Source organism: Portunus trituberculatus, chromosome 50 (assembly GCF_017591435.1).
Source record: "Portunus trituberculatus isolate SZX2019 chromosome 50, ASM1759143v1, whole genome shotgun sequence".
NCBI classification, from domain to species: domain Eukaryota; kingdom Metazoa; phylum Arthropoda; class Malacostraca; order Decapoda; family Portunidae; genus Portunus; species Portunus trituberculatus.
In genome coordinates, this window is record NC_059304.1 from 27,938,020 (window position 1) to 27,952,847 (window position 14,828).

Below are 14,828 nucleotides of genomic sequence, written 5' to 3' on the forward strand. Positions count from 1 at the left end.
GATAAGGACTTTCCATCTAACCGCTGCTATGTAACGTTTCTGTCATGTGATGAAGCCCGTTTGGCTTATGAACATGTAGCATCTCTGCCCCTTGCCGGCTCTGGCTTTAAAACTGAATTCTCCAGTCACGTAATATTTCAGACAGTGACATGGATTACATCCCAAATGTTTTTGAAAACTATTTAGAGAATTCAGTTCCTGAAGTCCGCCAGATCCCGCCTCCACGTTGGTTTGTGGCGTACTACAGAAATGGGCGTGGAATTTCATCCATGCCTCCCGGTACCTGTCCAAAGAGATCGGCACGATTCCTGAGGGAAATCTGAAGAAGTATAAGGGGTGCTAGTGCGAGCAAAGATATTACGCAAGCGAGGATGTTGCAACATCTCCCATGCCCTTCTGACAGCATGTTTGAGACTGTTAAGGCTCATCCCACCTTTAATTATAGTAAAGGTTGTGTTTACAGTCAGGATCTATGAATTTCCTGAGGAGGAAATACTAGCAATGTGCCCTAGCTCAGTCCAAAAGGTGACTAAGATGAGGAACCTCCAACATGGTCCTTCTCACCTTTTTGGTTCCACCCTTCCTGACCGTGTTAATATCGGTCCTATCAATCTTAGGGTGAGGCGTTTGTTTCTCGCCCTCTTCAGTGCTTCTCATGCTATGGGTACGGTCACGGAAAAGCTCGTGTAAGGAAGCTTCGATGTGGTAATTGCTCTGCACTAGACTCACATTCTGAGGAGCATTGCAATGGTGCAGCTTATTGTTTCCATTGCCGTGATGCTCACCAGGTACGTTCCAGGCAATGCCCCAGGTATCGCCTGGAGCAGGACATTCTACAGCTTGCTAATAGTCAGTTCATCAGCCTCGGTAGCGCCCGCCGTGAACTCCTGTACCGCCAGAAGGACGGTACTGGTGCGACATCCTATGCTTCATTGGCCGCTCGCTCTTCAGCTGAGTCTGCCGGTCCGAAGACAACTCCTGCTACCTCTCGCTCTGTTGGGGGTGGTCCTGTTCATCTGGCTAATAGGTTTGCTTTTGTCCGATGACTCAGTTGAGTCATCTGAAAGAAGTGACGAGAATACGGACTTGACCAAAGTCACCCATGTAGTGGATGTCCATTTGCCACCTGTATCGCCTAAGCCTTTGAAGGGCCTGACCAAACGGCACCGCGGCTCTGCGGAGTCGTTAGATTTAGCTCAGCCTAAGCAGTCTAAGGTTTCTCCCGGTGCACATGATCGTGAGTCCTCCAGGGACCGCTCTGCAATGGTAGCTCCAGTAGTTTCTGTCCAGCCTTCTGTGACGCCCTCCGTCTCAGATCGGGCTTCTTGTGATGAGGACGGTCTTAGCATGGAGACGTCCGATGATATTGTCACAGCCGTCCCTCGTGGACCCACTGTATCAAAGTGCAGTCCAGCCTGACCCTCGTCCTCCGAGGACCGGTAAAAGTGATGATAGTTCGCATCACTCACCGATAAGCCGAAAGGCTGCGGTCCAACGACCCGGCACATCTCAACTCCCGGTGTCTTCTCGTCGTTTGATTATTTCTAGTCAGGTGAGTCACGGGCAGCCTTCAAAAGGCTCGCCCGTCCACTGCACCCAAATAGTCATCTTCAAGCTTCTACAGTGGAACTGTAGAGGCCTTCGCGCCTCGTGGGGAACTCCGAGCTTTGCTGTCGGAGTTCTCTCCAGCCTGTGTAGCTCTACAAGAGACTATGCTAGGTGATAGTACTTATTCTAGTCCTCCTGGCTATCGTGCCTTTTTAGCACTCCTTTCCCTGACCAGGGCCACCACGGTGGCACAGCTATTCTAGTCCGTCAGGATATACCTGTTATCCCGGTACAACTTAACTCTCCCTTCAGGTGGTTGCTGTTAAGGTCTTTATGGGACGATCCTACACCATTTGCAGTTTATATCTCCTCCTCGGCTTCCTGTCTCCAGGGGTGAGCTTGACGGCCTGGTGCGTCAGCTGACTCCGCCTTTTCTCTTGTTGGGAGATTTTAACGGCCGTCACCCATTGTGGGATGAAGGTGCTAGTAATCCTCGTGGGTTTTAATCGGTTCTTTTATTGAGGATGAGGGATTGAGGTTTTAAATTCTGGGATGTTACACATTTCCACAGTCCTACTGGGACTTTTACAGCTATCGATCTTTCTTTGTACATCTAATTCTTTCCTTGATTTTAATTGGCGGGTCCTACCGGATTTACACGGTAGTGACCACTTTCCGATTTTAATGGAATCTGTGAACTCTGAGCCACAATCCCGCCCCCCACGCTGGGTTTTAGACAAGGCAGATTGGCCGCGATTCACATACCTTAGCTCTTTATCCGTCCGTTGGCTGACTTTTCTACTTGTGCTGAGCCTGTTGATTATTTTACTGATTTTTTATTTCAGTAGCTTCAGACAATCCCTAGAAAGTCCGGTCGCTTTGCTAAGCGTCCTGTTCCATGGTGGAATGCAGCATGCACCAAAGCTGTTAGAGAGAAACGAGCGGCTTTCTCTCGTCTCCGGCGACATTGTGGGGACCCGCAGTGTCTGGACGCTTTTTGACGCTGCCGTGCTCGGGCCCGCCGCATTTTGAAGGAGGCACAAAGAGCCTCTTGGAAAGCCTATGTCTCTTACGGATGTCTTCAACAAAGTCCGCCGAATTGCTGGGAAGTATTCTGCTTCTTCCCCACCAGTTTTGTTGTCTGCTGGGCGAACAGTGGCAGACCCTAGGACTGTCGCCGACCTCTTCGCGGAGCACTTTGCCAGTGTTTCCCGGAGGCATCCTGCAGCCCCAGGCGCACGTCACCGCCAGAGAATGGAATCTCTCGGCATAAATTTTCTTCCACTGGAGGAGTCTTATAATGTCCCTTCTCTGCCTCCGAGTTGCGGACTGCTTTGTCCCAGTGTCATGACTCTTCTCCTGGCCAGATGATATTCCTTATGCCTTCTTGCGCCACATGTCTGACAGTGCTTTTAACTTTTATTAAATCTTTATAATATGATTTGGCATACCGGTGACTTTCCATCTTCTTGGGCTGTGGCAGTGGTTCTCCCATTTCCGAAGCCTGGGAAAGATAATCTCCAGGCTACGAACTACCGTCCTATATCTTTGACGTCCTGTATTTGTAAAGTGTTAGAAAAGATGGTAAATGTAAGACTCATGTGGTACTTGGAGAGGGGAAGTACTTGTCATCGGTACAGTATGGCTTCCGAAAGATGAGGTCTACTACTGATGCTCTTTTATCCCTAGAGTCTTCTATTTGTGAGGCCTTCGCTAATCACCACCATCAAGTAACAGTATTTTTGACCTGGAGAAGGCCTACGACACGGCTTGGTGTCATGGCATTTTACAGTCTTTGTTTAATTTTGGCCTTCGTGGCCACCTTCCTATTTTTATCCAGCAGTTTTTATCCAGACGTCTTTTACGGGTTCGAGTTGGGGAGTGTTCTCTCCGATGCTACTGCTCTAAATGATGGTGTCCCACAGGAAGTATTCTTAGTGTTACGCTATTCGCAGTTGCCATAAATGGTGTTATAGATACTCTACCAGATGGCATTCACAGCTCCTTATATGTGGACGACTTGTGCATCTCTTTTGCTGCTAGGATGTCACTGATTAAGCGCAAGCTCCAACTGGCGATCAATAGGGTGTCCCGTTGGCCCAACATAAATGGTTTTCGTTTCTCCACCTCGAAGACTGTAGCCATACATTTTTGTCGCAACCGTGGTGTCCATCCAGATCCCGATTTATACTTAGCCAATAGACGCCTCTCATGTGTGGAGGCGACTCGATATCTTGGCCTTGTGTTTGACAACCGTCTTACTTGGGTTCCCCATTTCCGTTCTCTTAAGGCGTCTTGCAGGACGGCACTATCCCTTCTTCGGGTTTTAAGTCACTCCTCTTGGGGTGCGGACAGGGACGCTCTGCTGCTTCTCCACCGAACACTTATCCTTCCCAAGCTGGAATACGGTTGTCAGATATTGTTACGAGAACGTGCTGAGTAGCTGTTGGAATAGTGCATCAATAGTTAATTATCTGCTCGGTACGGAGTAAGCAAGTAATCGGAGCGCCAAGCGAGGCGACCACGACACTGAGGGCTGGACGCTGGGCAGTTCACCAACCACCACTAACGGGCTCACCACCACCTCTTGCCCTGTCCCTCGCCAAGGCCCACGTGTCGCTCACCACCGGCTTCCCTCGCTGTCTGCTGCCCTTACCAGTCTGGCGGCCCTTCTTGTCATTGCGTGGACCCAACACACACCACTCACCACCACAGCCCAGCGGCCCCCTGCTTTAGTGCTTTGTGTCAAGTGACTCGTGGTGTATTGTAAATAAATTCCAGTTACGGGAACATCCTGGTTTCACTTACCACTATAACGTTACATGGTGCCCCGAGTGAGCCTTCGTCACCATCATGGCATGAACGTCTCTACCACCACCTGGACCACTGCTACTAACGGCTGAAGGTTGGAAGAAGTTTAAGTTTGAATGGGAAAACTACTTGGAGGGTGCAGAACTCACCGAGAAGTCGTCACGAGTCGTTTTGTGGAGCTGCTGCTCAGGAACGGTACAAATCGTTTACTTGGGTACAAGAAAACGACAAGCATGACGTTGACAAGATCCTGAGGAAGTTTGAGGAGTTGATGCCGACTGAAAATAGGTGTATTGAGAGATTTGTGTTCAACACTCGGCAACAACAACAAGGTGAACCAGTAGCCGAGTTTGTTGCGGCCTTGCGACGTCTCGCTTCCACTTGTCAGTTTGAAAAGATGACGCCTGAAAATATCAACGAAGAGCTCATCCTCGGCAAGTTGGTGTGTGGTTTACCAGACAGTGCAGTACGTCATCGCTTGTTGGAGGAAGGTAACAATTTGACCTTGGACAAGGCCATCACCATAGTTCAGTGTGCCGAGCAAGTGGCTCAACACTCGCGTGTTCTCGAAGGGGAAAACGTGGAACCGTGTACAGTGTCTACAAAAGTGTCTGCAGTAAAACGGTCTGTGATGACACCTCTCCATGAGTCCTCGGCGCCTCGCTCATGGACTCAGTGTCCGAACTGTGGGGGAGATAGGCACTCCTTTACGTTTTGTCCCGCCCGTGGGAGGCAGTGTTTCAGTTGTGGCAAGTGGAATCACTTCAGCAGTGTTTGTCGGGGTCGATGGCCGAGGGATTATGCGTCATCACGAAAAACAAACCGGGTCAACGCCATCAACAGCATCGGTCGGCTGGACGCCGCCACTTGTGAGTATCAGCTGGATAAGAAGAGTGTTCAGTTCTTAGTTGATTGTGGAGCTGAAGTCAATGTTATGCCAGTGAACATTTACAAAGCCGCCACAGGTGATAGCATGATGACAAAGGTGAACCCCACCCACGCAGCAGTTCTCAGAGGCTACGAAGGTTCGGTTGTCCCCACATATGGAACTGTGCAGCTTCGTCTCTACAACGCCCCACGGAAGCCACTGATTTTGTTCTATATTGCAGAACGGTCTTCAGGTGCTCCTGCGGAGCCAATTCTGGGCTTGAACACCAGCCTTGAATTAGGGTTGATCACACTTAGCCCGGACGTCCAGCTGCAATCTACAAGGAAGAGTGTGTGTGTAATCAGCAACACGATAGTCACACCAAGAAAGAAATGGAAAGAAATTAAGGACGTAACTGAAGAGTTTCCGGATGTGTTTGACTCCACGACTGTAGGCGACCTAGGAGTGACACATCACATCAAGTTGAAGCCCGACGTGCACCCGGTAGTCCACGCTCAACGACGCGTACAAGAACCGATACGTGAAAATGTTAGAGCTCATCTGGATGAACTGGTGAAAAAAGAGGTCATCACACCGGTAAACGAGGCTACTGATTGGGTAGGTTCGCCAGTTATTGTTCTCAAGAAAAATGGTTCTGTTCGATTATGTTTGGATGTAAAGGAGCTTAACGCTGCGATTTGCAGGGAGCACTACACCATACCCACTGAACAGGAAGTATTGTCACGCCTGGCAGGTGCCCGCGTGTTTTCACTGTTTGATACACGGCAAGGCTTCCTCCATATTCGCCTCGATTACAAATCCAGTTTACTGTGCACCTTTAACACACCCTTTGGTCGCTACAGATGGTTGCGTCTTCCATTTGGCCTACGGTCGTCGCCAGAAGTTTTTCAAAAACACCTTACGCACGCCCTGGAGGGCCTGGACGGAGTCTTCATCTGTGCAGACGATGTGCTAGTTGTTGGGTACGGAGCCAACCCGGAGGAAATTAGCAAAAGTCATGATCGTAACTGTCGTGCATTCCTCGAGCGCTGTCGCAGTAAAAATATTAGACTTAACAGCGCTAAAGTTCAATTCAAGACTCGTGATATAATCTACATGGGTCACAGACTCACGCCACAAGGATATAATCTACATGGGTCACAGACTCACGCCACAAGGAATGAGTCCGGATCCATCGAAGATTACAGCTATCAGGGACATGCCACCGCCACAGGATGTGTCACAGCTTCGTGGATTTCTCAGCACTGTAGCGTATTTAGCGAGATACCTACCCCGTTTGTCAGCTGTGGCAGAACCTCTTCGTGCTCTACAGAAAAAGGATAAGGAGTTTCAGTGGTCTCCAGCGTTACAGAAGACTTTTGAAGAAATTAAGAAGCTCGTTACGACAGCCCCAGTACTGCAATACTATGATCCGCGGCTGCCTGTCACACTTCAGTGTGACGCTTCAAGCTACGGACTGGGAGCAGCCATACTGCAAGAAGGAAAGCCTGTCGCGTACGCATCCCGTTCCTTGACATCCGCAGAGAAGAACTACGCACAGATAGAAAAGGAGATGCTCGCCATTGTGTTCGCTACTCAACGCTTCGATCAACTCGTTTACGGCCTACCAGTAATTTCAAGTCCAGACGGACCATAAGCCTCTGGAGAGCATCCTATGTCGCCCTATCAACGATGCTCCCAACAAGCGTCTGCAGAGTATGATGCTCAAACTACAACGTTATAACCTGGACACTCACTACGTCTCGGGAAAACACGTACCCATAGCCGATACACTGAGCCGGCAACTGCCAAGTCGCACCGAAAAACAGCAGTCTGTTTTTACCATCAGTTTGGAACAACACAAGTTAGCACTTGATTTAGCAGTAACACCAGCATCCCTTCTAGATCTGCAGAATGAGACTGCTAACGACGAGGAACTTCAGGCTGTAATTTCAGCTATTCAGTCGGGCAAGTGGGATTCTACCATAGTGGAAGATTTTAGACCGTCCAAGAATGAGCTCACCACGCAAAATGGGCTCGTTTTCAAGGGGCAAAATTAGTTATACCTCGGGGAGCTCGGCACAAGATTCTAGGCAGTTTACATACCGCACACTGTGGTATAGAAGCCACCAGACGTAGAGCCAGGGATCTGTATTTTTGGCCACGTATGAATCAACACGTGAACGATCTCGTGAAGGGCTGCTCCATCTGCGCCGCAGTCCAGCCATCACAGCAGCGTGAACCATTATTATCTCACGAGAGACCCAAAACTCCGTGGACTAAGGTGGGCATGGATATCTTTGAATTTAGAGGCAGACACTATTTTATTATGACAGACTACTCCACTAACTGGTTTGAGGTTTCAGACGTGCATCAGATCACTACGCACGCTCTGATTGACCAGTGCCGGTTTCAGTTTGGTCGGCACGGCGTCCCCTTGACAGTCGTGGCGGACAGTGGAACACAGTTTCGGTCGGCTGAGTTTGCGAGGTTTGCCAGGGAATGGAATTTTGAGATCGTTTTATCTAGTCCGCATTATCATCAATCTAATGGGAAAGCGGAAAATGCAGTCAAGACAGTAAAACGCATCTTGCAGAAGTGCCATTTAGGCAACCAAGATCCTATGCTAGCAATCCTGGAATGGCGAAACACACCCAGTGAACAAACAGGCGTGTCCCCAGCTCAACGCTTGTTCGCCCGTCGCTGCCGCACACCTCTACCAGTGAGTCAGGAGCTGTTGTTACCAAGAGCGGATATTGAAGGACGCGCATATGATAAACATCAACAGGCAAGGAAAATACAGGCGGAATACTATAATCGTACTACTAAACCCTTACCACCATTACCTACAGGAAGCCAGGTAGCACTTCAAGTACCAGGCAGCACGTCGTGGGTACCGGGAACGGTCATCCGATCGTTGCCGTACCGCTCTTATGAAGTGGAATCGGGAGGCGGGTGTTACAGGAGAAACAGGAGGCATCTACGTCCCACATTAGTTCCACCAGCAACCCCGCCTGCTTCTCACCTGCATAGTAATCTTCATCCCAGACGCCTCTCATTCGACACGGACAGCATAGGGGAGACGATAGAACAGTATCACGGCAGCGGGGAACAGATGATGTCACCGCAAACTGAGTCTGTGGCACAGGATCTGCCTCCAGCTGCACCTCCACGCAGATCATCACGCATAAGCAGGCCCCCAGAGCGATACACTGCCTGCTAACTATTTCATGTCTATGTATAATCTCTATCGATGTAACTCGTAGTATATCGTTTAATATAAATTTTTACTTTTGTAGGGAGGGATGTTACGAGAACGTGCTGAGTAGCTGTTGGAATAGGGCATCAATAGTTAATTATCTGCTCGGTACGGAGTAAGCAAGTAATCGGAGCGCCAAGCGAGGCGACTACGACACTGTATATCGACCAAATATACAGATTGCGTCGACGTGAGGGTCTCATTTTCCTCCTCCTCATCATCATCACAACCGCCACATGACGGCGGTTACAGTCGATACGTATGGACAACCAGGAGTGAGTACACAAGGCTGAGCTGGGCGGAGGCTTCTGACCAGTGAGTGGCGGACGAGGCAGAGCGGAGTGTGACCTTCACACTGGGAGAGCGACGTGAGACGTGCGTGCGTCTGTGTGTGCGTAACTACCGCCAGGAGCGCCCCAGCAACAGCAACGGAGCGTGCCTGCCCAGCAAAGGTCCGAAACTCAGTGAGACAGGTGCCACGGCTCACCAGACGCGGGATCCCGCCAGGGAGTCGTCTCTGTCGCGAGTCCTCTCTCTCCACTGGTAAGTGTTGAATCTCTCTTTCTCGTTCCTCGTCAGATCTCTCTCTCTCTCTCCCGGTGGTTAGGCGTTTAGTGAACACCTGGTGGATTAAACACATGTGACGTGTAGTGCCCTGGTTTGGCTTGTGTTGGTGTATCCTGCGACGGGTTATAACGCACTCAGCGGGCACACGGGGTGTGTCGCGCACTCGGCGGGCACACGGGGTGTGTCGCGCACTCGGCGGGCACAAGGGGTGTGTCGCGCACTGGGCGGGCACACGGGGTGTGTCGCGCACTCGGCGGACACACCAGGGTGTGTCGCGCACTCGGCGGGCACACGGGGTGTGTCGCGCACTCGGCGGACACACCAGGGTGTGTCGCGCACTCGGCGGGCACACGGGGTGTGTCGCGCACTCCGCGGACACACCAGCAGAGTGTCGCGCACTCGGCGGGCGCACGGGGTGTGTCGCGCACTCGCCGGGCGCACGGGGTGTGTCGCGCACTCGGCGGGCGCACGGGGTGTGTCGCGCACTCGGCACGCACAAGAGCCACCATTGGCTTGTCCCTAACGCCTTCTACGTCCAGTGATGGAAGAAAACAAAGCAGAAACGGGCAGCCCGCCAGGCAGCGAGGAGCTACCCAGTCCTCCTGCAATACAGTGGCAGCAAGGAGCCAGCACCAGTGCGGCAGAGAGAACGAGTTCCCGAAGACAGCATTGGCCAGAACAACAGAGTGACCAGATGCGGGAAATGTTTGATTATATCATGAGTACGATGCAGTGTGGTGCACCGAGAATTACCTACGCTCTATGATCCAAGCGCAACAGAGAGAGATCATAAGGTGCAGATGTCGCTGGGGCAGATCGCCGATCACACTGTGGTGTCTGGATCACCGCTTGATCAAAGGAGAGACCCAACCCGGGTTGAGACACAGGGTCAGGTGCTCGACCGGGGGGGGGAGGGCAACAGGGGAAGGACCGACTCCCCTGTATCGAGTGGAAGTGCCAGCCAGCAAGCTCGGGCTCAGCATAGGAAGAGCTTTATGCCTGTACACAGTATCCAGACCCTACAGAGGGATACGAGCAGGCATGGTTAGTGCTGGATGAACGACGTGGAGATAAGCGAAAGTACATCCGGCACCTAGTGAGGAAGGCCATGAATGGATCGAACCTGAACCTAGAAGACATTGAAGGATTACGTCCCTTCTGGAATGACCTTGGCACGTGTGTACGCAACCTAAAACGAATGGGGGCATTAAAACACGTTGAGGCGTATGAAGTACTTGGGGCCATGACAGACAGGCTCACAGGAAAACTCAGGAGTGACTATATGGATGAATCTGACAAGTGGGAAGAAGCAAACGGTGAAATCGAAGGTGAAGCAGAGTGGCTGCTGGATTTCATAGTGAGAGCAGTTAGGAATGCAGAAAGGTGCTTAACCGTTATAAACACTGGAGGAATGAAGCAACGAGCAGAACAGAGACGCTCTAACCTATCCACGAAACGGGCTGTAGGACTCACCACCGCGACCTCTACAGAGGTGGAGGGCAAATCATGCCCGGTCTGCCAGGAACACCATGAGGTGCGAGACTGTGGGAAATTCCTGCACATGGATGTGTGGGATCGCATGAAATTGATGAAGCAGGAGGAACACCGCCGCTTCTGTTGCTTCAGACTTGGACACTGGGTGAAGAATTGTGCGTGCAAGGTCAAGTGCGGCATGGGTGGATGCAATCAATGGCATTCAAGACTGCTACACACTGCACTGCATAAGGACGGGCGTGGATCACATCCGTGGAAGCCCACAAGAAACCTACAGAGAGCGAAGAGGAACATCCCTGATGAAAGAGACATCTAACCGAGTGTGAAGGGAGGGCGAGGCGAACCGTTCGAAGCTACAATGCCATCGATTCCTTCCACTAGTGGCACTCACTATACGACTTACAAAAAGGCAAGAAGGGAGGCCGAAGGTACCACACCTGACAATGAGAAAGATCCTTACCGGTGGGTCAGAATAGAATCCACAAGAGGAGAATTGAAGTCAGATCACGCTTATCAGGGGATCTGACTGAAGGATGCAAAACAGATCGCCCTCCTCATTGTCAAAGTTAGAGTCACGAAGGCGCAGAGCGAAGAACCAAGCATCATCACTGGAGCCCTTTTAGATTCAGGCAGTGACAGATCCTACTGCACCCGCAGTCTGGCCGATCAGTTGCATGCCGAGAGAGAGAGAGAGAGAGAGAGAGAGAGAGAGAGAGAGAGAGAGAGAGACTAATAACACTATCTATCGGGACCATCACAGACGAGGAAAGAGAAGTCACCACCGAAGAAATTGACTTGAAACTGACTAGCGTCGGAACACGAAAAACCCGCTCTATTTCTCTCTGTAAAACACTCATAGTACCAACACTGTTGTCCTCACTGAGAGGCTCTATTGCAAGGGATGGAGATATAGCTAAATGGCCTCATCTTCGGGACATTTCCCCAACCTTTGTACCAGGGGAAGTAGACCTCCTCATAGGTCTAGACACACCCCAAGCCTTGCTACCTATGGAGGTAAGAGCTGGAGGAGACGGAGAACCATTTGAAACACGCACTCTCCTTGGCTGGACCATCAATGGACCTATGAGGTTTGAAGATGGGGAGCCAATCGGTGCAACGAACACACACATCACAGGGATGACAACGATAGCACAGGGGCAACAGAATGCAATCCGGCATGGTCCCTTCCCGGGAAGTGACTTCTTGCTTCAATGTAAGGATGGTATCTCGATAGAGGACGGAAGGGTTATAAAGTTATGGTCATCAACCGCACAGCAGGTAGATCAACATTACCAACTGCCCATCCCATTCAGATACAAGGAACCGGGCCTACCGGATAATCGGAAACTTGCAGAACAACGACTTATAGGCCTCAGAAGGCGCCTAATGAAGGATCCAGCCTTATGTCTTCGTTATCAAAAGGAGATGAAACGCTTGGTGGAGGACGGACATGCAGAACGCACTTTACACCCCGAACTCCCTGAAGCAGCCGGAATGGTCTGGTACTTGCCACATCATCCAGTTCTAAACCCCAAGAAACCGGAGAAGGTGAGAATAGTGTTTGATTGTGCAGCAACATATAAGTCAACATCATTAAATGATCAAGTGATGCAAGGGCCGGATCTTAACATCGATCTGATGGGCGTCTTGCTTCGATTTCGACAGGACAGAGTAGCCATAATGGCAGACATCGAAGCAATGTTCCATCAGGTCTTAGTACCGCAGGAACACCGAGACGTTCTTCGGTTCTTGTGGTGGCTGAGCAGAAAAATGTCTGAACCTCCTGAGACATACCGAATGAAGGTACACCTGTTTGGAGGCGTCTGGAGCCCATTATGTGCAGCATATGCCTTACAGCGAACATTTCAAGATCATGGGCAAGACCTCCACGAGGATATCAAAGGGGCCAATCGGAACTTCTACGTGGACGATCTCTTACATTCAGTGAACTCTACGAGCAAGGCGACAATCGTCATACATTGCCTGAGGGATCTATTGCATAATGGGGGCTTCAGAGTCACAAAGTGGGCCTGCAATTACAGCAAAGTGCTGCAATCCATACCGCCGACGGTATGAGAGAGCAGTAACAATGAAAGAGATCCCTCTGACTGACAAACTTCCCACCGAAAGAGCATTGGGTATCTTGTGGGACTTGGAGAGAGATCAACTTGCAGTACAGGTTCACGTACCAACCAGGCCGGAGACAAAACGTGGCCTCCTCAGTATGATTAGCTCTCTTTATGATCCATTTGGCATCCTTGCTCCATGTGTTATTCGAGCCAAAATGATCTTTCAAGAAGAATGCAGACGTAGAACAGGGTGGGATGAGCTCCTAGCTGACGAGTCGAAGGATGCGTGGAGAAGGTGGCTGAGAGGGTTACCGCACCTTGAGGGCATACGGATTCCACGCTGTTATCAGCATGACATCAAGGATACTATAAGTGACATACAATTGCATCACTTCTGCGATGCGTCTCAACGAGCATATGGTGCCGTATCCTACCTGAGAATCACAGGCGTGATGGGAGTACACTATGTTGCCTTTGTATACGGCAAGGCCAAGCTGGCCCCACTGAAACAACTAACCATACCTAGGCTAGAACTGTGTGCAGCTGTATTAGCTATAAAGGCAGATGAGCGATTACGGAGAGAACTTGACCTGTCTATCTCGCGGTGAGCGTTCTGGACGGACAGCACCACTGTCTTAAGATACATAAGGAACACTGAAAGGCGCTTCCACACCTTCGTGGCCAATTGCATAGCTATCATACATAAAGAGTCTGATCCAGAGCAATGGAGGTATGTGAGTTCAGGACTCAACCCCGCAGATGACGCCAGCCGGGGTTTGCGTGGCAACGAGCATGAACGGTGTAGTAGGTGGACCCAAGGACCACCCTTCCTGTCGCATAACAAAACCCAGTGGCCGAGGGAAGGCATGACAAGGGAAGCGATTCCAGGTGACGACCCAGAAGTAAAAAAGGAAACTGGAGCGCTGATGGCATTTGCTACCCGGAAGGTAGAAGCCCTAGACAAACTGTGGGGACAGATATATACTCATCGTGGTATCGGCTCTTGAAAGGGGCTGCATGGCTGAGAAGATTCGTAGCATGGCAGAGTGACAAAGGAGGTGACTCATACCGGAAGAAATGTCTATCTACGGAAGAGATGGAAGCAACGAAAAGTGCTGTACTGAAGTGTGTGCAACGGAGATACTTTCCCGAGGAACTGAAAGTGCTATGGCAGGGGTAACGACTGAGACACAGCCCGATAAACCAGTTGGAGCCTTATCTAGATACAGAAGGCTTGATCAGAATAGGCGGCCGGTTGAGACGAGCTACTCTTCACCAAGATCAACAGAATCCCATCTTCTTACCCAAAGAAGGCAAGATCACAGAACTCATTGTGAGGGAAACACATGAGACCAAGGCTCGCCACCTGGGAAGGGAATACACACTTGCTAGAATACGCGAATCCGTAACTGGTTCCTGAACTGTCGTAAAGTGCTGGACCAAATACTACGCACTTGTGTAATCTGCCAGCGGTACAACTGGAAACCTAACAAGGAACGACAGGCCGACTTGCCAGAAGTTCAAGTGAGATCAGGCGCACCGGCATTCACATACACCGGAATTGATTGCTTCGGCCCATTTATGGTGAAGCAAGGGAGGGCCCAAGTAAAACGATGGGGCTGCATCTTCGTCTGTCTGACTATTAGGGCCTTACACATGGAAGTCCTTGCGACATTAAGTGCTGACTCCTTTATTGAAGCACTCATGAGATTCACAGCTCGGAGAGGGCTACCGAAACACATCCGCTCAGACAATGGTACCAACATGATTGGAGCATGCAGTCACTAGTTGGGGCAAGGATGGTAAAATCAGAGAAGCACTCTTAGTAAACCAAGTAGAGTGGCAATTCAACCCTCCAAGAGCTTCACAAATGGGCGGCGTGTGGGAAAAAGATCCGTACCGTGAAAAGAATTATGCAAGCAATAGTAGGCACACAAGTCATGGATGATGAACGCCTCCATACATTACTCTGAGAAGTGGAAATGGTTATCAATGCCAGACCCCTTACTCCCTCATCGAACAACCCGAATGATCTTGAAGCCCTGACGCCTCTCCACCTGTTGAGAATGAGCTCTAACACCTTCCCCATCGGGGACAAACCAACAATAGAGGACACGTATCGGAGGCGATGGAAGCATGCTCAGTACATGGCAGATCAATTCTGGAAGAGTTGGACCCGAGAGTACCTCCCCACGTTAAGGAAACGGCAAGG

At 50.5% G+C, this 14,828-nt stretch overlaps 2 protein-coding genes across 2 annotated transcripts; both read left to right on the plus strand.

Moving 5' to 3' along the window:
- The first annotated feature begins 6,948 nt into the window (after positions 1–6,948).
- Positions 6,949–8,450, plus strand: LOC123499941 (uncharacterized protein K02A2.6-like). Its single transcript, XM_045248473.1, has 2 exons — positions 6,949–7,195; positions 7,351–8,450. The coding sequence occupies exons 1-2, from the start codon at positions 6,949–6,951 to the stop codon at positions 8,448–8,450; spliced, it is 1,347 nt and encodes a 448-aa protein (XP_045104408.1).
- Positions 8,451–12,636: 4,186 nt separating this feature from the next.
- On the plus strand, positions 12,637–13,224 carry LOC123499943. Its single transcript, XM_045248474.1, has one exon. The coding sequence runs from the start codon at positions 12,637–12,639 to the stop codon at positions 13,222–13,224; it is 588 nt and encodes a 195-aa protein (XP_045104409.1).
- Positions 13,225–14,828: the final 1,604 nt, after the last annotated feature.

What these genes read in the sequence shown, in the direction of transcription:
- LOC123499943 (XM_045248474.1), top strand. Translation starts at nt 12,637, where the DNA reads ATGAAAGAGATCCCTCTGACTGACAAACTTCCCACCGAAAGAGCATTG.
- LOC123499941 (XM_045248473.1), top strand. Translation starts at nt 6,949, where the DNA reads ATGCTCAAACTACAACGTTATAACCTGGACACTCACTACGTCTCGGGA. An exon ending in AATTTCAGCTATTCAGTCGG is followed by an intron (nt 7,196 to 7,350) that starts GCAAGTGGGATT and finishes ACTGTGGTATAG; the next exon opens with AAGCCACCAGACGTAGAGCC.